The 25,606-nt window shown below is 48.9% G+C and overlaps 1 protein-coding gene across 1 annotated transcript in view; it reads right to left on the bottom strand.

Moving 5' to 3' along the window:
• The window catches only part of LOC134903265 (guanine nucleotide-binding protein subunit alpha-11), a 170,474-nt gene extending 169,469 nt beyond the window's left edge, over nucleotides 1-1,005 (bottom strand). Inside the window, exon 1 of the mRNA XM_063914453.1 lies at nucleotides 600-1,005. Within this exon, the coding sequence (XP_063770523.1) occupies nucleotides 600-735 (136 nt within the window). The 5' untranslated portion in view covers nucleotides 736-1,005. The remainder of the gene's footprint in view (nucleotides 1-599) is intronic.
• Nucleotides 1,006-25,606: the final 24,601 nt, after the last annotated feature.

Here is a 25,606-nt window from a genome sequence, read left to right on the forward strand (position 1 = left end):
AGCATGGGGGAAAGAGCGGAAACCACAAATCCCACACTGAAGTCATTTGATATGGTAGATACTTTCAAGAATTTGTAGATTGTCCCCATTGATTATTTAAATGTACATGGGTTGTCAGAAAGTGTGTTTATGATCTCAATCTTGAAAAATGGAAGTTATTTCTGAAAGAGCTATCATTGGGGGGCCTGACTAATGAGTTTCTTCCCCTCTCTAGATCTAACCTCCCTGTGATGTGGATAACAATACAGTCAGCTATCATTCATGTGGACATGATAACAGCAACAAGGTATTGCTGTCAGAAGACACAGGCTGAATCACACGAGTGGCATGTGGGGATGTGTATGTACCATGCACCGACACCTACAGTATATATATATATATATATATATATATATATATATATACACACACACACACACACACACATATACATACACACACTCGTACCCAGAGATCCCACTCCTCTCCAATCGCAGCATACTCAAATGATGCCCCACTTCTGCCTCTGCCATGATGAACCTTCTCCATCAGCCGTACCCCAAGTCTCCTGCACTCCCCCGCCCCCCATATACCGCCACAGCCCCCATTTCACCAAGTACCTAGCAGCAGCAGTTTCAGCTCCCGCCTGGAATCCTTTTTGTCCCTCTTCAGTTGCTTCTCGATCTCGGCATTGATCCTCTTTGATTCCTTCACCTCCTCACTCAGGCAGCAGGCCATCATGGAGTCCAGAGTCATCCCTTCCCCCGGAACCGCGGCCCGCACCGGGGGCCTTTCCCTCCCGGGGGGGGAGAAGATCGCTCACCTCCCCGGTCCTTGAGCCTCCTCACAGGGTGCCAGGCATCCAGTCGAGAATACTGGAGGAGGGAGGGGGCGGATACCAGGCTCTTCCCCTCCCTGCTTGGCCGTGCCCGGGGTTTCCGCTCCCTCAACCCCCGGAGCCGCCACAACCTAGTATGTCTGCGGGAAAGCAGCCTGTGAGTGACAGCTGAGCGGACCAATCGGCTGGCCTGATGTCACGCGACTTCGGGTTAGGCGGCACAGCACATTCATCAGGGTTGGTAGACTCTTCCCGTTGATGTCGGGGCGTGGTCGATTGGAATTCTGGGTAGTTGCAGGGAGGGCGCTGTACTTCTTGTAACCATAGAGACCGGGGCCTAGCACCGTGGCCTAGTGTAGGTTTTGTAGGTTCTTAAACCTGCTCCTCACAATTTCCTCTCCCACTGTATCTTGGTGGGCACGCATGTGCACACATTTTTACATGGTATGTAGCAGAGAGTCCCAATCTGTGTCCTCAAGTCACCCTAACAGTCCAGGTTTTATGGATATCCTTGGTTGAGCACAGGCAGTTAATTTAAATTGACTGAGGTAGTAATTAAGGGGTAGATTTACCATCCTTCTTTAAGGGTTAATGACCTATCTGCACACGTTATGTGCCGCAGATAGCGCATCCCCTGATGTATTATTCCGTCGAAGCGCTATTGTAAGCAGGGGTGGTATGCGCCCGCTGGCTTATTGGCTCCTCTATCTGTTAGACAGAGCACCGATAAGCTTGCTTATTTATGAACGTGAACGTAGCCTGTTCCTCTTCACCTCCCAGATTCGGCGCTGCAGGTCTCCAAACAGTTACTCTTTTTTTTTGTTGATCTTTCAATAAACTTTATTGTTTTAATACAGTGGGTTCCCGCTGATAAGACAGATTTAGCGGCCCTTCACCTAACAGACCCTTGTGCCGCAGCACAAAACTGCGCATGCGCCAACCTAACTCCCGAACTGCACGCTGGGAGTTACTGGATGGCGCAGGCGTGGAAGAAGTTACTGCAGCCGAAGCGGACGACTGTTATGGGAGAACGCGTATCACCAGAGGGGTGAGATACCGCGCTCCCATAACGAACAAAGCAGCCTTAATAAATGCACCGGGTAAGAGGTCCTGTTTCACTGCGATAATTCGATTAAGCGGGACCCTTCATATAAAGACCTTATCAGTATTTTAATCAATCGACCCCTTATACCACGTTTACACTCGCACTCCCGGGTCGCTTCCCGGGATGCGTCCCGGGATGCCTTCCCGGGACTGACCCCTTTCACACTGCACTAAGACCTGGGATCGACCCGGGACAGCCCCATTTACACTGATCCCGGGATATCCCTGCAAATGCACATGTATGTCATTAGAAATGGCCTTTTCTGGCTCACATTGATGAGGTCACACTAGTCAACAAAGGGAGGGGTGGTGCCTGCTCACACCATTGCTGCAGTCATGGCCGACAGAGTACCAGTGTGTATGCCTGAGCTCATGATTCTTTCTGCTTTGCAGATGTTTCATACAGCCACTGACAGCATGATGCAGCTTATCACACTGTGCAGTATACTGCACATATATTTTATGAGGAGGAGGAGGGCGCAATTTATGCTGGATAGGGCTGCTAGTCGCCGCCAATATTTGCGCAGGAGGAGAGCCTTCATATCATCCAGGATGAGTATCATACTGAGCGTGAGTATGGGCCCTAACCGCTCATTTTGGTCCAGAGATCGCCGGCACGGAGAAGCCTTTATGAGGACCGTGGAAGCTTACCAGGATGAGGAGTGGATGGCTAACTTCCGTGTGTCTCGTGCAACCTTTAACTACATCCTGGAATTACTTACCCCAGCACTTGACATGCAGACCACCAGGCTTAGGAGACCCATCGAGGCACGCAGGAGATTAGCTATTGCATTGTGGTGGTATGCTACCCCAGGAGAGTACCGCTCAGTCTCATGCTTGTTCGGTGTTGCAATCTCCACCTGCTGTGTCATAGTCCACCAGGTGACTAAAGCAATTGTATCTACCTTATACAAGCGCTTCATATCTCTACCACAAGGACAGCGCTTACAGGATACCATCATTGGATTTGTGAAGCGAGGCTATCCGCAGTGTGGAGGAGCGATTGATGGGACACACATCCCCATTATTGCCCCACGTGACAACCATGCTGACTATTTTAATAGGAAGGGCTGGCACTCCATCATATTACAGGCTGTTGTGGACCACAAATATTGGTAAGTGTTTATTTTTGGGGTGGTGGGATGAGTTGCATGTGTGAGTTTTACATTCTAATTGTTTTCAATTTTACTGTTCTTTAGTTTCCTAGATGTGTTTATTGGCTGGCCAGGCCGATCTCATGACTCCCGAGTTCTTGCCAATTCTGACCTGTACAACATCGTAGAGGAGAAGCAGGGAGGCTGGCTGTACCCCAAAGAGTGTGCAAAGATTGTGAATGGGGTGGAGATCCCTGTCCACATCATCGGGGATGCTGCATACCCTTTACGCCCCTGGATTATGAAAGGCTACACCCAACAGGTCCAGTTAACCCCAGAGCAACAAACCTATACTCACACCCTGAGTTCAGCAAGGATGGTGGTTGAGAACGCCTTTGGCAGGTTAAAAGGAAGATGGCGTTGTTTGATGAAGCGCAATGATGTGGACCTTATGAATATGCCTAATGTAGTAGCTGCGTGCTGTATACTGCACAACATCTGTGAACTGCAAAATGAGCTATTCCTTCCTGAGTGGACTGTGCAGGACCCTGAGGTTATAAACCCACATGTGGAAGGTGCTTTGTTTGGGACTGCCTCAAACTCCGCTGCAGAACAAATACGCCACACTATTACGTCCAACCTTGCAGCACTGGTACAATAGTGTTTAAGAATCAGCACAACATGTTTGGTGAATGAAAAAGTTTTTATTTTGTATTCCACCTTTGATCTTTGGGTTCATTATTTATGTTTTTCCAAAAAAAACACATTGCCAGCAACTGTGTATATATGCATAAACAATGTAGAAAACACTGTAAACATGGTCTACTTTACGCACAAATGGGAATGTTATGCCTAGATTTGCAAACAAGTTTTAATTGGCATAAAAAAAAAAAAAACACTGGTAGGTTTGTAGATACAACACCATAAACCACAGTGTCCCTGCAGTATATTATCACTGTGTAAAAAATAAATAAAAAGTGCTTTAATGTAGACACTATACAAAACAGAACATAGAAAAAAATGAAAAAAGGCACAAACAGTTGTGCATAAACAATGACCACACTGTGGTTATTTAACAACAAATAACAACCAAAAAAAGCAATTCACTGTGTTTCACGGCAAATTGCGCAATACAGTAAACTCTGGGCTTGGCGCACTAGATGGTGCAGTATTTGGGGCATAGTATGGACCAGGATTAAATGATGAAAAACCCTGCTCAGGGGGGTATTGTGAGTTGTGGTGTTGGTTTGGTGCTCTTGAGGTATTGGTCATACGCTCATAGAACGCCATGTTCATTTGGTGCAATTCCCTGTGGCGGTCATACTGCTCTCTACTCATGCGTTCCTGCATTGTCATGACTTGGGAAAGGAATGCATCATGCATTTGGCGTTCTGCCTCGAGAAACCTGTCGAGCCTTGCATCCTCCTGTGCGGACATTGTAGCGTCCATCTTTCGGAGTTGGTCGACAAGGACATTTGACATGGCTTTAGCCACTTGCTCCGCTCTGTTCAATTTCTTCCTTCTAGGCGGTACGGTGTAAACTGTGAAGAGAAGAAATACAAAATGAGCGTATATAAAAATAGCAGCGTTAGCAAACATGTGTTTGTGGCATTAATCCACCTATACACTAGCTACTCTGCAACATTGAACTTTTTAAAAAAATGCAAAGCCCCCCTGCGTGGGGGCAGAAAATGCAAAGTGTGCCACCGTGCCAGCAGCGTGTTGAGCGCAGTGATCCTGCAAGGGGATCATTAGCGCTCGCCACGCTGCTGCCACACTGGCCACTCATACTACGCACATAACCGGATGATTAACAATTGTGGATTTGTGCTATGAGTGTTAATTTCTAAACATGTACTTACTGTTTTTCTGTAAAGTTGGGGTGACGGCTCTTTGTACAGTCCCACTGTCACTGGTCTGAGCATCCACGACGTCTTCAATGGTTGCAGTTATGCTGTCGTCGTTTCTGGATGTGTTTATGGACGGCTGGGATGATGTGTCGCTGTCCTCAGGTGTGTCGTCAATTAACAACGGTGATGAGGGACAGACGTCACTGCTTGTCTGTGTCTCTTCTGGAGTGCCTTCTGTAGCAGTGTACTGTGAACTGGAAGACAGACTCACCGGACTGCATATAGCTGTGTTTCCAAAGATATTGGCGCACATGTCATAGTACTGCCAGTCGATACGGCCAACACCGCTCTTTTTCCTGTTGTTGTCATGCACCTTAAGGAAATGCTTTTTAAGAGTTTTCATTTTGTTTAACACTTGCTGCTGGGTGCGGATGATTCCCCTGGCTTGCAGCATCTTGGAGATGTTTTTATAAATGACTGCATCTTTGACTGTGCCTGTGATCTGCCTCATAATTTCCTCCTCTCCCCTAATGCTCAGCAACTCTCTCACCTCCTGATCTGTCCAGGTCGCCATGCTGCCTTCCTCACACGCATCAAGGACGCTCCCCAGGGCTCTGAATGATGACATCATCTTTTCTGAGCCCATGAAAGCTCCAATCGGAGGCCTTTTAACAGTCCCGGGTAGTGAATCCCGGGACGGGCCCTTTCACACTACCCAGCTTCCCGGGACGGTCCCGGGTTCAACCCTGCTTTTGACCTGGGATGAAATCCCGGGATGCTCGTCCCGGGAAATTGTCCCTGTACCCATTTACACTGAGAAGAATCCCGGGATGATGCGCGTTCACGTGCAATATCCCGGGATTTTTCTGCGAGTGTAAAAGGGGTATTAGTCACCTGTGCAAAAGCATGGATATCCTTAAACCTGGACTGTTCAAGTGCCCCGAGAATTGAGTTTGAGAACCTCTGTTAGGATAGATACTAGTCATAGTTGCCTACCCTCCCGCATTCTGCAGGAGACTCCCTGAAATAGCAGCACTCTCCCTGACTCCCTGAAAAATCCATCAATCTCCCTGATTTCACCTTATCCCCATTATGCAGCTGTTACATTCTTGGGGAAAGCCAGAAATCAGAGATATATACATTCAAATGGGCTCAGTGCTATTTCCCTGCATTGGTGATAAGGCACAATGATCCCTATGGCTACATGCATTTTAAATAAGGTTTCTCATGGCCACTTACATTATATGGAACCTCTTGTAAAACACAATACACAAACAAATCCTGAAAAATATCTGTGTCTTTTCTTCAACAAGTAGATTTTACTAACTTTGGGGATCATTTACATTTGGATGTAAGTCAATTTTATGAAACTCCTCTCAGATGTAGCAGTACACGTCAACCTGATAGGCGTTATTTTCACATCTCCCTAAAAAGCTTTTTCAAAGTAGGCAAGTATGATACTAGTGCTTCTTGTTTAGGATAGGATTGTGCAATTTTAAATCACAGCTAAATGGTAATGCTAGGGATAAGACTCCTCCCGTATAAGCTGGCAACAGAGTTCTGTCATACGTTCCTGCATTATTATTTTTCATAATTTTTTTTCTCATACGTCCTAGAGGATGCTGGGGATGCTTCAATAACCATGGGGTATAGACGGGATCCGCAGGAGACATGGGCACTTTAAGACTTTAAAAGGGGTGTGAACTGGCTCCTCCCTCTATGCCCCTCCTCCAGACTCCAGTTAGATTCTGTGCCCAGTGAGACTGGATGCACACTGAGGAGCTCTCCAGAGTTTCTCAGAAAAAGACTTTATGTCAGGTTTTTTATTTTCAGGGAGACCTGCTGGCAACAAGCTCCCTGCCTTGTGGGACTGAGGGGAGAGAAGCAGACCTACTTCTGTGAGTTTCAAGGCTCTACTTCTTAGGCTACTGGACACCATTAGCTCCAGAGGGTCTGATCGCTAGGTACGCCTAGATGCTCGTTCCCGGAGCCGCGCCGTCACCCCCCTTGCAGAGCCAGAAGTCAGAAGACGGGTGAGTAGAAGATAATCAAAAGACTTCAGTGACGGCTTTGAGGTACCGCGCAGCGGGCGTGCTGCGCGCCATGCTCCCACACACACACAGCGGCACTACAGGGTGCAGGGCGCGGGGATGGAGCCCTGGGCAACATGAAACCTCAATAAATAGACTGGCAAAAGAGGATTACAGTGCCTGGGCACTAAAACCAGACCCCCGCCAGTATAAAGATTTAAAAAATAGCGGGGCTGAAGCACACCATTAAGGGGGCGTGGCTTAGCCCTCAGAGCCATTTTCTCTTCACAGAGCTGCAGAGACGCTGGTCCTGACCTCCTACACAGTAATTTGGTGCTGTTTAATTAGTATAAAAGCGCTAACAGGTCTGAGGCATTATTTTAATCGTTTTCAGTACCGGGATAGGCGCTGGGTTGTGAGCTGGTAAAACTCCCTCTGTGTTTCTCTAACAGGCTTTGGTGTGGGTCTGTCCCCTATAGCCCCAGTGTGGTTGTGGGTGTCGGTACGCGTGTGTCGACATGTCTGAGGCTGAGTGCTCTTCCCAGGAGGAAGCTGGTGTGGGGACAGAAAAGACTGTGGGAGTGACCGTGTCGTCACCGCCGACGGCTGATTGGGTAAATGTTTTGAGTGTTTTGAATGCAAATGTGGCTTGATTGAATAAGAGATTAGATAAATCTGAGTCTCAGAACTAGACATGGAGAAAATCCATGGAGGATGCGTTATCACAAGTTCAGACCCCCTCGGTCACAGAAGCGTTCATTTACCCAGATAGCGGATACAGATACCGACACGGACTCTGATTCCAGTGTCGACTATAGTGATGCCAGATTGAATCCTAAACTGGCTAAAAGCATTCAGTACATGATTGTGGCGATAAAAGACGTACTACATATCACGGAAGACCCTGCTGTTCCTAATACTAGGGTCTGTATGTTTAAGGAAAAGAAACCTGAGGTGACGTTTCCTCCCTCTCATGAACTGAACGCTCTTTTTGAAAAAGCTTGGGAAAATCCTGACAAGAAGTTACAGGTTCCCAGGAGAATTCCGGTGGCATATACGTTCCCCTCTGGGGACAGGGAGAAGTGGGAGTCAACCCACACGGTGGACAAAGCTCTATCGCGTCTGTCCAAAAAGGTGGCGCTTCCGTCTCCTGACACGGCAGCCCTAAAGGATCCTGCAGATCGTAAGCAGGAAAATACACTAAAATCCATTTATGTCACTACAGGTACGCTGCTTAGGCCTGCTGTTACATCGGCATGGGCGAGTAGCGCTATTGAAAAGTGGGCAGATAACTTGTCATCTGATATAGATTCCCTGGATAGGGATAGCGTTCTTTTGGCACTGGGTCATATCAGGGACGCTGCAGCCTATCTAAAGGAAGCTGCGAGGGATATTGGCCTTTTGGGATCAAGGGCCAATGCCATGGCAGTCTCGGCTAGGAGGGCATTGTGGATTCATCAATGGAATGCTGATGCTGACTCTAAGAAGGCTATGGAGTCTCTGCCGTATAAAGCTGGTGTCTTGTTTGGTGGCGGCCTCGCTGACCTGGTATCTACGGCTACCGCGGGTAAGTCATCGTTTCTACCTTATGTCCCTGCACAACAAAATAAAATGCCCCACTATCAGATGCAGTCCTTTCGGCCCAATAAATACAAAAAAGGACGAGGGTCTTCCTTCCATGCTGCGAGAGGAAGAGGAAGGGGAAAAAGGTCACAGGCTGTGGCAAGTTCCCAAGAGCAGAAGTCCTCCCCGGCTTCTACCAAATCCACCGCATGACGCTGGGGCTCCTCTGCGGGAGTCCGCACCGGTGGGGGCACGTCTCCAACTCTTCAGTCAGATCTGGGTTCGCTCGGCCCTGGATCCTTGGGTATTAGAAATAGTAGCCCAACGGTACAAATTGAAGTTTCAAGACGTGCCCCCTCACCGATTTTTCAAATCGGCCTTGCCAGCTTCTCTTCCAGGAAGGGAGGTAGTATGCGCTGCAATACTAAAGTTGTGTCAAAATCAAGTCATGGTCATGGTACCCCCGTCACAACAGGGGGAAGGCTTTTATTCGAGCTTGTTCGTGGTCCCGAAGCCGGATGGCTCAGTCAGACCGATTCTGAACCTAAAATCACTCAATTTCTATCTAAAAAAATTCAAATTTAAGATGGAATCTCTCCGAGCAGTGATCTCCAGTCTGGAGGAGGGGGATTTTATGGTGTCGGTCGACATAAAGGATGCCTACTTACATGTCCCCATATATCCTCCACATCAGGCTTATCTGAGGTTTGCTGTTCAGGATTGTCATTACCAATTTCAGAAGCTGCCGTTTGGTCTGTCCACGGCTCCAAGTATTTTCACCAAGGTTATGGCGGAAAATATGGTTCTCTTGCGCAAGCAGGGAATCACAATTATCCCGTACTTGGACGATCTCCTGATAAAGGCGAGATCCAAGGAGCAATTACTGAAAAACGTTACGCTCTCCCTGACAAGTCTGCAACAACATGGTTGGCTCCTAAACTTGCCAAAATCACAGTTGGTTCCGACAACACGGCTGTTATTCCTGGGTATGATTCTGGATACAGAATTACAGAGAGTTTTTCTTCCAGTGGAAAAGGCTCTGGAAATACAGAACATGGTAAAACAGATTCTGAAACTGGCAAGAGTGTCGATTCTTCAATGCACTAGGTTGCTGGGGAAGATGGTGGCGGCCTACGAGGCCATTCAGTTTGGCAGGTTCCATGCCAGGGTATTTCAGTGGGACCTGTTGGACAAGTGGTCCGGGTCTCACCTGTACATGCACCGGAAAATAATCCTATCTTCCAGGACCAGAATCTCTCTCCTATGGTGGCTGCACAGTTCTCACCTCCTAGAGGGACACAGGTTCGGGATTCAGGATTGGATCCTGGTGACCACAGATGCAAGTCTCCGAGGCTGGGGAGCAGTCACACAGGGGGTAAATTTCCAGGGAAAATGGTCAAGCCAGGAAGCTTGTCTGCACATAAACATTCTGGAATTAAGGGCAATTTACAACGGCCTTCTGCATGCAGAACATCTTCTTCGCGGTCTGCCCGTCTTGATTCAGTCAGACAACATAACAGCAGTGGTGTACATAAACCGCCAGGGCGGAACAAAGAGCAGAGCGGCGATGGCGGAGGCCACAAAAGTTCTTCGCTGGGCGGAGAAACATGCAAGCGCTCTGTCAGCAGTCTTCATTCCAGGAGTGGACAACTGGGAAGCAGACTTCCTCAGCAGACACAATCTCCATCCAGGAGAGTGGGGTCTTCATCAAGAGGTCTTTGCAGAAGTGACAAGTCGTTGAGGAATACCTCAAATAGACATGATGGCGTCTCGCCTCAACAAGAAACTTCAGAGATATTGTTCCAGGTCGAAGGACCCTCAAGCAATAGCGGTGGACGCCCTGGTGACACCGTGGGTGTTTCAGTCGGTCTATGTGTTCCCTCCACTTCCACTCATTCCAAAGGTGATAAAGATCATAAGAAGAACAAGTATTCAGGCGATACTTATTGTTCCAGACTGGCCAAGGAGGGCCTGGTATCCGGATCTTCAAGAATTACTCATAGAAGATCCCTGGCCTCTTCCTCTACGAGAGGACCTGTTACAGCAAGGACCGTGCATGTATCAAGACTTACCGCTGCTGCGTATGACGGCATGGCGGTTGAACGCCAAATCCTAGCCCGAAAGGGTATTCCCAGTGAAGTCATTCCCACATTACTTCAGGCTAGAAAAGCAGTAACGGCGAAGCATTACCACCGTATTTGGAGAAAATATGTGTCTTGGTGTGAATCCAAGAAGGCTCCTACGGAAGAGTTTCAGCTGGGGCGTTTGCTCCATTTTTTGCAAGCAGGTGTGGATGCGGGCCTAAAGTTAGGATCCATTAAAGTACAAATTTCGGCCTTGTCAATTTTCTTTCAGAAAGAATTGGCCTCCCTTCTAGAAGTTCAGACCTTCGTGAAAGGTGTGCTGCACATCTAACCTCCCTTTGTGCCCCCAGTGGCACCATGGTATCTTAAAGTGGTGTTGCAGTTCTTGCAATCTCATTGGTTTGAACCTTTACGTAAGGTTGAGTTGAAATTCCTTACTTGGAAAGTAGTCATGCTGTTGGCCTTGGCATCCGCAAGGCGGATGTCTGAATTGGCGGCTTTGTCTCACAAAAGCCCCTATTTAATCTTCCATGCAGATAGAGCGGAGTTGAGTACTCGTCAGCAATTTCTGCCAAAAGTGGTTTCATCGTTTCACGTAAACCAGCCTATTGTGGTGCCAGTGGCTACTGACGCCTTGGCGGAATCGAAGTCTCTCGATGTGGTCAGAGCTTTGAAAATCTATAGATTGTAAGCTTGCGAGCAGGGCCTTCCTACCTCTGTCTGTTTTTACCCAGTTTTTTTCTATTACTGTTGTTCTAATTGTAAAGCGCAACGGAATATGCTGCGCTATATAAGAAACTGTTAATAAATAAATAAATAAAATAAATAAAATCTATGTCGCCAGAACGGCTCAGATTAGGAAAACAGAGGCTCTGTTTGTCCTGTGGGCTCCCAACAAGATTGGTGCTCCTTCTTCCAAGCAGACTATTGCACGCTGGTTCTGTAATACGATTCAGCAGGCTCATTCTACGGCGGGATTGCCGTTACCGAAATCGGTGAAGGCCCATTCTACCAGAAAGGTGGGCTCATCCTGGGCGGCTGCCCGAAGGGTCTCGGCATTACAGCTTTGCCGAGCTGCTACTTGGTCGGGATCAAACACCTTTTCGAGGCTTTACAAGTTTGATACCCTGGCTGAGGAGGACCTCTTGTTTGGTCAATCGGTGCTGCAGAGTCATCCGCACTCTCCCGCCCGTTCTAGAGCTTTGGTATAAACCCCATGGTTCTTGAAGCATCCCCAGCATCCTCTAGGACGTTTGAGAAAATAGGATTTTAATACCTACTGGTAAATCCTTTTCTCTTAGTCTGTAGAGGATGCTGGCCCAATACAGGCTGTATCTGCAGTTATTGGTTATGGTTACACACATGTTGTGTTGAGTTCAGTCAGTCTGTGGCTGATGTTAGTCATGCCGTTGCATGCGTTGTTGTTGAATGCCATGTTGTACGGCGTGTTTGAGGTGTGAGCTGGTATGTATCTCACCTTAGTTTAAAAATTAAATATATCCTTTTCCTCGAAATGTCCGTCTCCCTGGGCACAGTTCCTATAACTGGAGTCTGGAGGAGGGGCATAGAGGGAGGAGCCAGTTCACACCCCTTTTAAAGTCTTAAAGTGCCCATGTCTCCTGCGGATCCCGTCTATACCCCCATGGTTCTTGGAGCATCCCCAGCATCCTCTACGGACTAAGAGAAAAGGATTTACCGGTAGGTATTAAAATCCTATTTCTCTGACGTCCTAGTGGATGCTGGGAACTCCGAAAGGACCATGGGGAATAGCGGCTCCGCAGGAGACTGGGCACAAAAGTAAAAGCTTTAGGACTACCTGGTGTGCACTGGCTCCTCCCCCTATGACCCTCCTCCAAGCCTCAGTTAGATTTTTGTGCCCGAACGAGAAGGGTGCACACTAGGTGGCTCTCCTGAGCTGCTTAGTGAAAAAGTTTTAAGTATAGGTTTTTTATTTTCAGTGAATCCTGCTGGCAACAGGTTCACTGCACCGAGACTAAGGGGAGAAGAAGCGAACTCACCTGCGTGCAGAGTGGATTGGGCTTCTTAGGCTACTGGACATTAGCTCCAGAGGGACGATCACAGGCCCAGCCATGGATGGGTCCCAGAGCCGCGCCGCCGGCCCCCTTACAGAGCCAGAAAACACGGACACTGACTCCAATGTCGACGGTGAGGAAACAAACGTATTTTCCAGTAGGGCCACACGTTACATGATCACGGCAATGAAGGAGGTTTTGAACATTTCTGATACTACAAGTACCACAAAAAAGGGTATTATGTGGGGTGTGAAAAAACTACCCGTAGTTTTTCCTGAATCAGATGAATTAAATGAGGTGTGTGATGAAGCGTGGGTTTCCCCCGATAAAAAACTGCTAATTTCTAAAAAATTATTGGCATTATACCCTTTCCCGCCAGAGGTTAGGGCGCGTTGGGAAACACCCCCTAGGGTAGATAAGGCGCTCACACGCTTATCAAAACAAGTGGCGTTACCGTCTCCTGATACGGCCGCCCTCAAGGAGCCAGCTGATAGGAAGCTGGAAAATATCCTAAAAAGTATATACACACATACTGGTATTATACTGCGACCAGCAATCGCCTCAGCCTGGATGTGCAGTGCTGGGGTGGCGTGGTCGGATTCCCTGACTGAAAATATTGATACCCTGGACAGGGACAGTATATTATTGACTATAGAGCATTTAAAGGATGCATTTCTATATATGTGAGATGCACAGAGGGATATTTGCACTCTGGCATCAAGAGTAAGTGCGCTGTCCATTTCTGCCAGAAGAGGGTTATGGACGCGACAGTGGTCAGGTGATGCGGATTCCAAACGGCATATGGAAGTATTGCCGTATAAAGGGGAGGAGTTATTTGGGGTCGGTCTATCGGACCTGGTGGCCACGGCAACGGCTGGGAAATCCACCTTTTTACCCCAGGTCACCTCTCAGCAGAAAAAGACACCGTCTTTTCAGGCTCAGTCCTTTTCGTCCCCATAAGGGCAAGCGGGCAAAAGGCCACTCATATCTGCCCCGGGGCAGAGGAAGGGGAAAAAGACTGCAGAAGGCAGCCTCTTCCCAGGAACAGAAGCCCTCCCCCGCTTCTGCCAAGTCCTCAGCATGACGCTGGGGCCTTACAAGCGGACTCAGGCACGGTGGGGGCCCGTCTCAAGAATTTCAGCGCGCAGTGGGCTCACTCGCAAGTGGACCCCTGGATCCTGCAGGTAGTATCTCAGGGGTACAAATTGGAATTCGAGACGTCTCCCCCTCGCCGGTTCCTGAAGTCTGCTTTACCAACGTCTCCCTCCGACAGGGAGGCGGTATTGGAAGCCATTCACAAGCTGTATTCCCAGCAGGTGATAATCAAGGTACCCCTCCTACAACAGGGAAAGGGGTATTATTCCACGCTGTTTGTGGTACCGAAGCCGGACGGCTCGGTGAGACCTATTTTACATCTGAAATCCTTGAACACTTACATACAAAGGTTCAAATTCAAGATGGAGTCACTCAGAGCAGTGATAGCGAACCTGGAAGAAGGGGACTATATGGTGTCTCTGGACATCAAGGATGCTTACCTCCATGTCCCAATTTGCCCTTCTCACCAAGGGTACCTCAGGTTTGTGGTACAGAACTGTCACTATCAGTTTCAGACGCTGCCGTTTGGATTGTCCACGGCACCCCGGGTCTTTACCAAGGTAATGGCCGAAATGATGATTCTTCTTCGAAGAAAAGGCGTCTTAATTATCCCTTACTTGGACGATCTCCTGATAAGGGCAAGGTCCAGGGAACAGTTAGAGGTCGGAGTAGCACTATCTCAAGTAGTACTACGACAGCACGGGTGGATTCTAAATATTCCAAAATCGCAGCTGATTCCGACGACACGTCTGCTGTTCCTTGGGATGATTCTGGACACAGTCCAGAAAAAGGTGTTTCTCCCTGAGGAGAAAGCCAGGGAGTTATCCGAGCTAGTCAGGAACCTCCTAAAACCAGGCCAAGTGTCAGTGCATCAATGCACAAGGGTCCTGGGAAAAATGGTGGCTTCTTACGAAGCGATTCCATTCGGCAGATTCCACGCAAGAACATTTCAGTGGGATCTGCTGGAAAAATGGTCCGGATCGCATCTTCAGATGCATCAGCGGATAACCCTGTCTCCAAGGACAAGGGTGTCTCTCCTGTGGTGGTTGCAGAGTGCTCATCTTCTAGAGGGCCGCAGATTCGGCATTCAGGACTGGGTCCTGGTGACCACGGATGCCAGCCTGAGAGGCTGGGGAACAGTCACACAGGGAAGAAATTTCCAGGGCTTGTGGTCAAGCATGGAAACGTCATTTCACATAAATATCCTGGAACTAAGGGCCATTTACAATGCCCTAAGTCAAGCAAGGCCTCTGCTTCAGGGTCAGCCGGTGTTGATCCAGTCGGACAACATCACGGCAGTCGCCCACGTAAACAGACAGGGCGGCACAAGAAGCAGGAGGGCAATGGCAGAAGTTGCAAGGATTCTTCGCTGGGCGGAAAATCATGTGATAGCACTGTCAGCAGTGTTCATTCCGGGAGTGGACAACTGGGAAGCAGACTTCCTCAGCAGACACGACCTCCACCCGGGGGAGTGGGGACTTCACCCAGAAGTCTTCCACATGATTGTGAACCGTTGGGAAAAACCAAAGGTGGACATGATGGCGTCCCGCCTCAACAAAAAACTAGACAGATATTGCGCCAGGTCAAGGGACCCTCAGGCAATAGCTGTGGACGCTCTGGTAACACCGTGGGTGTACCAGTCAGTGTATGTGTTCCCTCCTCTGCCTCTCATACCCAAGGTACTGAGAATCATAAGAAGGAGAGGAGTAAGGACTATACTCGTGGCTCCGGATTGGCCAAGAAGGACTTGGTACCCGGAACTTCAAGAGATGCTCACGGAGGACCCGTGGCCTCTACCTCTAAGAAAGGACCTGCTCCAGCAGGGACCCTGTCTGTTCCAAGACTTACCGCGGCTGCGTTTGACGGCATGGCGGTTGAACGCCGGATCCTGAAGGAAAAAGGCATTCCGGATGAAGTCATCCCTACCCTGATCAAAGCCAGGACGGATGTAACCGTGCAACATTATCACCGTATTTGGCGTAAATATGTTGCGTGGTGTGAGGCCAGGAAGGCACCTACAGAGGAATTTCAACTGGGTCGTTTCCTGATTTTCCTGCAAACAGGACTGTCTATGGGCCTAAAATTAGGGTCCATTAAGGTTAAAATTTCGTCCCTGTCGATTTTCTTCCAGAAAGAACTAGCTTCAGTTCCTGAAGTTCAGACGTTTGTCAAGGGGGTACTGCATATACAGCCTCCTTTTGTGCCTCCAGTGGCACCTTGGGATCTCAATGTAGTTTTGGGGTTCCTAAAATCACATTGGTTTGAACCACTCACCACTGTGGACTTAAAATATCTCACATGGAAAGTGGTAATGCTGTTAGCCCTGGCTTCAGCCAGGCGTGTCTCAGAATTGGCGGCTTTATCCTATAAAAGCCCTTACCTAATTTTTCATACGGACAGGGCAGAATTGAGGACTCGTCCTCAATTTCTCCCTAAGGTGGTTTCAGCGTTTCACTTAGACCAGCCTATTGTGGTACCTGCGGCTACTAGGGACTTGGAGGACTCCAAGTTGCTGGACGTAGTCAGGGCCCTGAAAATATATGTTTCCAGGACGGCTGGAGTCAGAAAATCTGACTCGCTGTTTATCCTGTATGCACCCAACAAGCTGGGTTCTCCTGCTTCTAAGCAGACTATTGCTCGTTGGATTTGTAGTACAATTCAGCTTGCACATTCTGTGGCAGGCCTGCCACAGCCAAAATCTGTAAAAGCCCATTCCACAAGGAAAGTGGGCTCATCTTGGGCGGCTGCCCGAGGGGTCTCGGCTTTACAACTTTGCCGAGCAGCTACTTGGTCAGGGGCAAACACGTTTGCTAAATTCTACAAATTTGATACCCTGGCTGAGGAGGACCTGGAGTTCTCTCATTCGGTGCTGCAGAGTCATCCGCACTCTCCCGCCCGTTTGGGAGCTTTGGTATAATCCCCATGGTCCTTTCGGAGTTCCCAGCATCCACTAGGACGTCAGAGAAAATAAGAATTTACTTACCGATAATTCTATTTCTCATAGTCCGTAGTGGATGCTGGGCGCCCATCCCAAGTGCGGATTGTCTGCAATACTTGTACATAGTTATTGTTACAAAAATCGGGTTATTATTGTTGTGAGCCATCTTTTCAGAGGCTCCTCTGTTATCATGCTGTTAACTGGGTTCAGATCACAAGTTGTACGGTGTGATTGGTGTGGCTGGTATGAGTCTTACCCGGGATTCAAAATCCTTCCTTATTGTGTACGCTCGTCCGGGCACAGTATCCTAACTGAGGCTTGGAGGAGGGTCATAGGGGGAGGAGCCAGTGCACACCAGGTAGTCCTAAAGCTTTTACTTTTGTGCCCAGTCTCCTGCGGAGCCGCTATTCCCCATGGTCCTTTCGGAGTTCCCAGCATCCACTACGGACTATGAGAAATAGAATTATCGGTAAGTAAATTCTTATTTTTTTGTTTGTACAGTGGCACCCTATTCTTCAGCATTTTACTCTTGGCGATAACCATGGTTATAAAATAAGGGGATGCGGTTAAGATGCCAGCTGTTGGGATCCTGGTAGTCACAATCCTGACACCCATCAGAATGTCGACTCTGGAATCCTGAAAATAAGTATAGCAGGCCGGTTAGGTTTTGGTCCAGGGTGAGGGAGTTTAGATGCCAACCTGGGGGGTTAGGGTTATGTTCCAGGGTGGGGGGTTTAGGGTTAGGTACCACCGTGGGGAGATTAGGTTTATTCACTAAGGGATGTCGACTGTCTGTGTCCCAGTGCCGATCTCCTGAGGGGTGTTGGGATTCCAGGGTTGGTCACACGCCAAAAAAATGCATCCCCTGCTCCTTACATAGAGCAGCGTCGGCGGAAGTGTTAATATGGTAATGCACACAAGGCGTCACACCTCCTGCATGCATTACTGATTCAAACTGTGTCCTAGATTCTGGTGGATTATTATAGGTGGGTTTGGAGAAAGACGGAACCAGGGTAAAAGAGTAAAAGGAAGGTAGTGAACTGGTGGCGTTGCCCAGGATTGGCATAATAGAAGCTCATAGTGGCACATATAGGAGCAAATAGAGTCGTACCTAGACTTAATTGCATGTGTTACGGAAATATTTACCATTTAAAAATTTCAAATAAAAGCTATAGCTATTAGGAAGGTGAGGGAAAATGATTAAAAGTGAACCAAAGACACCATGTCTATGTGATTTAATATTAAGGAGGTATGCTGTCATTTTTTTCAGTTGCAGCCTGGTGCCAAATTTTGCCAAATGTATTAAGAGGATCGAGACATTTCCAGTGGAAGGCAATTAGGTATCAAGCTGCACTGATGATGTAGATAGCTAATGTGTCTGTTGGTTCATCTAAACCAGTGGTTCTCAACCTCCTCAATCTACACTAAAGCTGGGTACACACACACTAGGGGATATATCAGCTGTTCAAGCTCAAACGGCTGATGTATTGTGAGCCCATTGGTGGGTGTGGACCACTAATATGTCTGTGAACGACATTGTTCACAAACATATCATGTTGGCTGTGCAACACAGCCGATGGCCGATATATCTAAAGTTATATCAGCGCATATGGTTGTGTGTACGGGCGGTCCGCCCACCGCCTGTACAACTGCTGCGAGGGGCTCACATCACAGCTGGTCGGGCAGGTTCAAGTGCCAGCCCAGCTGAGTATCTTGACCGACACGGCTGCTCGATTGGCGGGTCCATCAACATGGTCAGGTGTGTACCCAGCTTAACAGTTCAGGTTTTAAGGATATCCAAGCCTCAGCACACATGCTTAAATCAAAAGAAATTAGGTACTAATTAATTCACCTGTGCTCATCTAGAGCTAAACTTAGAACCTGCACTGTTAGGGTGCGTACACACTATGCAATATCGCATACGATCCGGCTGATATCGTCCGCTTCCTTACAATATTGTATAGGTTGTACATGCGATATTGTGTTTGATGCGTGCTCCAGCGGGTTACATGCTGCATCACACGTCAGACCTACATGCAGGTCCGACATGCGATGTTGTATCACGCTCGGCTTGAGTTGAGGATCTGATGACTGACAATTGACTGAGGGAGCAGCTTTCGGCAAAGGAAGGAAACGAGGTAGCTGAATATAGGCCCTCATTCCGAGTTGTTCGCTCGGTATTTTTCATCGCATCGCAGTGAAAATCCGCTTAGTACGCATGCGCAATGTTCGCACTGCGACTGCGCCAAGTAACTTTACTATGAAGAAAGTATTTTTACTCACGGCTTTTTCTTCGCTCCGGCGATCGTAATGTGATTGACAGGAAATGGGTGTTACTGGGCGGATACACGGCGTTTCAGGGGCGTGTGGCTGAAAACGCTACCGTTTCCGGAAAAAACGCAGGAGTGGCCGGGGAAACGGTGGGAGTGCCTGGGCGAACGCTGGGTGTGTTTGTGACGTCAACCAGGAACGACAAGCACTGAAATGATCGCACAGGCAGAGTAAGTCTGGAGCTACTCTGAAACTGCTAACTCGTTTGTAATCGCAATATTGCGCGTACGTCGGTCGCAATTTTAAGAAGCTAAGATTCACTCCCAGTAGGCGGCGGCTTAGCGTGTGTAACTCTGCTACATTCGCCTTGCGAGCGAACAACTCGGAATGAGGGCCATAGTTCTTACTCATGGATTTAAGAGTTGGGCCGAATGTGAAGAGGGGTAGGCAATGAGGACAATGACTGAGAACGATACACTGAAGAAAGATTAATTCAGTTTTGAGACTTCAGTAATACACCACAACTAGGAAATAAGTGTGAGTGAGTTTTGAAGCACAAAGTGTTCGTGACTTGTAGACGGTGCAGAAGAATACTGAATGGAGAATTGACTTGTGATTTGTAAACGATGCTGAAATACACGGAATGAAGAGATGATTTGTGATTTGTAAACGATGCTGAAGAACACCAAATGAGGAGATGACTTGTGATTTGTAAACGATGCTGAAATACACTGGATGAAGAGCTGGCTTGTGATTAGTAAACAATGCTGAAGAACACTGAATGACGAGTTGACGTGAAGAACGATGTTGAAGAGGGGATCACTGTGAGCACTGACAGCAAACGGAGACCCTCTACCAGATAGAGGACCCAGCAGTTAAACCGCAAGGGCAGGTGGACTGGAAGCAAAGGACTGCAATAACAGAACTGACCACCGGGCGGCCTCCACAGAACCAAGATACCAGGGGTTAACCTGGGAGCACAAAGCTTGAGCACCTTACAGCAGCAAGTAACTTGAAGCACTGGCACCATGACTAAGAATCAACCTCTTTTTATAAGGGAAGACTGCACCGGATTGGCTGAATGCGAACTGGGATACCTATTGGCTTGGCTTGGTCTCCAACATGGCGTCTCCCTGCACAGAGGATACATGTGGAACCAGCACACAGCCGCTACCTCAGGCCTCAGCCTCCCAGACGCCACACTCCAGCATCAGAACACTTGGAAACAGACACCTCCGGCTGCCATGCTCCACTCCCCAGTACCCGGATCCTTGCCTCCAGACTCCCTGCAGCCAGGGCCGTCTTTTCATATGGGCTCAATGGGCTCTTGCCCAAGGGCCCCAGGAGTATAAGGGCAATATGCTGATAGCTGAGGGTCCCCTCTTTCCAGGGGTACCAGATTTTTGAAAATCGGCTCTGAGGAACCGGAGATATCTGACTTCAAAGCAGTGGTCCCCATCCAAGCCTCTTAATTGCTCTCTCCAGCCTGATATCTCGAGTTCTGTCTGACTTAGAGTTTTTCTGAGGGTATACTCCAGAAGCTGGGACTCTCCTTTTGTGGTGAACACTGGCAGCTTGTCTCTACTGTGCCCAGAACCAGAGATATCAGCTTTCAAGCAGCTGGTCCCTGTTCCAGCTCCACATGCCTAATATGCAGTTTTCGTTGGTGGATTGCTCTGGCTCCTGAACTCTGATTTCCAAGTCCCCAGTACCTCCTGAAAGTCCCCAGTACCTCTCTATTTTTTTTTTTTCATCCCGTTAAAGCTAGGAAATCTATTTCCAGGAACTGGAGATATCTGCAGTAAAGCAAGCTGCCCTCCCACAAGAAAATTATTATTAAATATTAAGCCCACTCAACTATTGACCCTTCCCCTGTGTATTAAACACCCCCTACCACCCTGGAAGTCATGTACCCTGGCCCCTTCATTCAGCTCAATGTCCTCTTCTATAGTTTAGTGTTCTCCTTCCTGCCCCATCTGTGCAGTAAAGGAGTAATTAGCAGAAATTATTTCTTCAGTTCCTACATGCTGAGCGAAAGATAGAACCCACCTACTGCCCGTGGGACATCAAAGCTGCCGCTGATGGGTGGGCAGGGGGCCCAGTGCATTGCTGTGCCCAGGGGCCTACACTGCTGTTAAGACAGCTCTGCCTGCAGCCGCACCTGAGGACCTCGCTGCCGCAGCTCCTATCTGCTGCAGCCACTCCAGCTGGCTAACAGAAAGGCCGCAGGGACAGAACCAGAGGTAAGACTCCGGATGCTGACATGTTGCTTACGAGTGCAGCATGGCACCGCTACTCCCCCCGCCACCGCTCGTCGCAGTCGACATCGACAAGTGTGTGTGCACTTGCCGATGCCTGCACCATCGCAGATGATGTCACATCCAGCAAACATCGTCCTAGTATGTACAGTTCCCTAGTGTGCCTGGAGGACCGAGGTTGGGAAACACTGGTCTAATATTCTTATGGAATACAAAGGAGGAAGGAAAGTGATTGCGTTGTTGGGAACCCAACTTATTAAGTGCAAGATTTCATTGCATAAGGTCACACACTTAGAGTCAGTGACGTGCGGTGAGGTCACTAGTTGGGGAGGCACTGGCAGCTAACAAGCCCCCCCCCCCCCCCCCCCCCGAAAAAAAAAAAAAGTGTGGTCCCCCAACACATCAGTAAAACCAGCACTAGGCAGAACCAGCCAGCAGGAGTAATGCCATAGCAGGGGAGACACTCAGTGTGGTGTCCCCCTGCCATAACATTAATCTGCCCCCCCAGCCAGTCAGCCCAGGGTTGGAATTCCTCGGAAAGTGGGAACCCCAAAAAATAAAAATGGGCCCCCCCTCCCGAGCAATAACCAGCACTGGGCTGATAGCCCAGTGCTATGCCCCGCACCCCTGGTGGCGGTGGGTGCGGGGTTCATTGTGTGTTAATATTGTTCTTTACAGGTGGCCTACAGGTCCCAGCAAGCCTGCCCCAGCATGCTGGCACTTGGAGAACCACAAGTGCCAGCATGCCCGGACATAAAGGGCCTGCTGGTACCTGTAGTCCACCTGCAAAGAATAGTAATATTGTTCTTTACAGGTAGCCTACAGGTCCCAGCAAGCCTGCCCCAGCATGCTGGCACTTGGAGAACCACAAGTGCCAGCATGCCCGGACACAAAGGGCCCGCTGGCACCTGTAGTCCACCTGTAAAGAAAATATTAAAATAAAACACCACACGTCTTGAAAATAAGCTTTATTAAACTGGGTCTTCACCTGGGGGCGGCGGCCTTTAAGCTCTTTTGCGTGGCCACCGCCTTCCCAGGGCTTCCGGCGTCTTCACCTGGGGGGCGCCACCCCCCCAGGGCTTCCAGCGTCTTCACCTGGTGGGCGGCGGCTGCTAAGCTCTTTTGCATAGCCGCCGCCCAGCCATGACTTCCGGCGTCTTCTCTCTTCAGGAGCTCTTCACTGCTCCTCCTCCGCCGTCAGACTGACTCTCCTCCGCCTCGCGCTGACTTATATAAGTCAGCCGGAGGGGGCGGGGCGATGACGCGGCGAGCCGTGATTAGCTCACGGCGGCCATCTTGAATTTCAAAAATTATGCTGAGGCGCCATTTTTTAAACTGGAACCGCTCCGCTGCCAAACTCTGCAGGGTAAAGGTAAATTTCCGCCGCCGCAACCCGCCACCCGCACCGCCGCCTCCCGCACCACCGCTGCATCCCGCCGCCCGCACCATCGCCGCATCCAGCCGCCCGCACCTCCTCCGCCAGCGTCGCCGACACAGTGATTGACAGCGGATCCAGTGACGGATCCGCTGGCCAATCACTGTGGCCTCACTGACAGGGACGTGCTTTCATAGGTTGAAAGCATGTCCCTGTAGGAAAGCGGCACCACTAATGGTGCCGCTTCCCCATATATTTTCAATGGGCTTTTACAGCCCATGGCTAGTCCCCGCCCGTGCCCGCCCCCCGCTCCCCATACTTTCCCCAGTGACAACGGGAGGCACCACGATCGGTACCTCCCAAACACATACAGAGGGGAGCAATGCAAAGAATAATATTAAGAAGATACATATGACACAGAATATGTGTCATATGCATCTTCTTTGTATTATCTTAATCATTAATGACAGGGGAGGCACTGCCTCCCCTGCCTCCCCTGACTGCACGTCCCTGCTTAGAGTATGACCACCTAGTATGAAGGAAGGTTCACTGAGGGAGAAATTATTCAAACCTTCTAAAGAGGGCAGGTAGATAAGTTGCCAATAGCAACCAAATCAGCTTCTAGCCATCATTTTATAGAATGTACTTGATAAATGATAGTTAGAAGCTGATTGCTTTCTAAGGGTAACTTCACCTGTTCTCTTTAGAAGGTTTGATACATCTTCATTGAATGAGACAGATCCTTATAATAAAAGCCTCATAAAAGTAATAATATACCTCATAAAAGTATTTTTTTCATTTGTGTGGAGGTTTAGGAGTCAGAGACCCTCTGCTGTGTAGTGGACCGTGCATCCCCAACTGAAGATAAGTGCTGTCTCACCGTGTGTACACACCCTTAGGGTGTGTACACACGGTGAGATCTTTGCTATGGGGGTAATTCCAAGTTGATCGCAGCAGGAAATTTTTTAGCAGTTGGGCAAAACCATGTGCACTGCAGGGGAGGCAGATATAACATGTGCAGAGAGAGTTAGATTTGGGTGGGTTATTTTATTTCTGTGCAGGGTAAATACTAGATGCTTTATTTTTACACTGCGATTTAGATTGCAGATTGAACACACCACACCCAAATCTAACTCTCTCTGCACATGTTATATCTGCCTCCCCTGCAGTGCACATGGTTTTGCCCAACTGCTAAAAAATGTCCTGCTGCGATCAACTTGGAATTACCCCCTATGTGTGCATACCCTCCAACATTTTACACTGAAAAATTGGAACAAATCCGAAAAAGGGGCGTGGCCGCGGGTAAAGGGGCGTGGCCACGCCCCTTTTCCTATACTTTCAATGGAAGTCTGGAGAGCCAAAAATCGGTACAGACCATGAAAAAAAGGTACTGTACCTATTAAAAAGGAACAGTTGGAGGGTATGTGTGTGCTTACGATTTTGGCTTATGTGAGATTTTGGTTTATGTGAGATTTTGGCTTATGTGAGATTTTGACTATCTCATTATAATAGTGGGATGGCATTACAGGGTTGGGGGGAGTGTCTTTTTCGACTGTCAGCCATTTTTAAAACAGTGCATTTCTGCTCTGTGGCTGATTTTTGTTTACATTTGTTTCCAGTGAACCCATGGATTCTACATGGACAAGAGGACCGAGGGTCTGCGTGGGACACTAGGTAAGTATGTGCGAGTGTGTCGGTGTGTGTTAATAAACTTTTACCTTCACGGTGTGTGTTTTGTCTTTTTTGGGGTATTTCTTTTGTTGTGGAACTACAGGTACCAGTGGCCCCTTTAAGTCTCTGCATGCTGGTACTTGTGGTTCTCCAAGTACCGGCACGCGGGGGAGGCTTGCTGGGACTTGTAGTTCCACAGCAAAAGATAATATTCATTTTTTAAACTCAATTTTGGCTATCAGCCCGGCACCCACCGCCCACAGGTGCTGGGGACAGCCTCGGGCTTCACCCCTGGCCCTTGGGTGCCTGGAGGGGGGACCCCTTTATTTAAGGGGTCCCCACCCCCCCAGGGAACCCCGGCCAGGGGTGACTAGTTGGGGGGTGTGATGCTGCGGCCGCAGGGACCTGTATAAAAGTGTCCCCTGGCTGCGGCATCAACTCCCTGGCTAGTGGAGCCCGGTGCTGGTTTCAAAAATATGGGAGACCCCTACTCTTTTTGTCCCCCGTATTTTCTGAACCAGGACCGGTCCAAGAGCCTGAGGCTGGTTATGCTGAATGGGTGGACCTGCACATCTTTTTTTTAACTTTACCATTAACTTTAACTTTACCATTTTCACACAGAAGCATGCACGGATCTGACCTGATTGCTTGTTCCAGTTCATCACAGCGATCAGGTCAGAAGTGAGCCGGCGCGACAGTGCAACAGCTGTCGTTGCCTTGTGAGCCCCTCTGCCTGATTGACAGGCAAAGGCGGGAGGGGGTGGCACGGCGGCGTTTGGCCGCCATTTTGTGGGCGCGGTCCGGCCAACGCAGGCGTGGCCAGACCGTGTGGGAGGCAGGCTGCAGCAGCTGCGTAACATCACACGGAGCCGCTGCGACCCGGGCAGCGACGAGTAGCTCCCGGCCAGCACGCAAAAGCTGCGCTGGCTGGGAGTTACTACTGAAGTACAAAAGCATTGCAGCTGTGTGATGCTTTTGCACTTCTGTGGGGGGTGGGGTGGGGGGGCTGACATGCGGGGGCGCCCCCCCGCATTTCGGTGTGCCTGACTGTAGCACTGCAAAATTATGCAGGGCTACGATCAGGTCTGAATTAGGCTCTAATAAAACATGACTCAAAAAAAGACACTTAAAATTTTTTGGGTTCTCGCCAGTATCCCCCCCCCCCACCTCCATCACAGCAACACTCAGCTCCCATTCCCCCCCCCCCCCCCCCCAAAATCCACCACCCTCACCTAAAAATGCTACACGGCATTTTTACTAACTGCCAACTAGAGATGAGCGCCGGAAATTTTTTGAGTTTTGTGTTTTGGTTTTGGGTTCGGTTCCGCGGCCGTGTTTTGGGTTCAACCGCGTTTTGGCAAAACCTAACCGAATTTTTTTTGTCGGATTCGGGTGTGTTTTGGATTCGGGTGTTTTTTTCCAA

This window comes from Pseudophryne corroboree, chromosome 1, assembly GCF_028390025.1.
Source record: "Pseudophryne corroboree isolate aPseCor3 chromosome 1, aPseCor3.hap2, whole genome shotgun sequence".
In the NCBI taxonomy this organism is placed as follows: Eukaryota; Metazoa; Chordata; class Amphibia; order Anura; family Myobatrachidae; genus Pseudophryne; species Pseudophryne corroboree.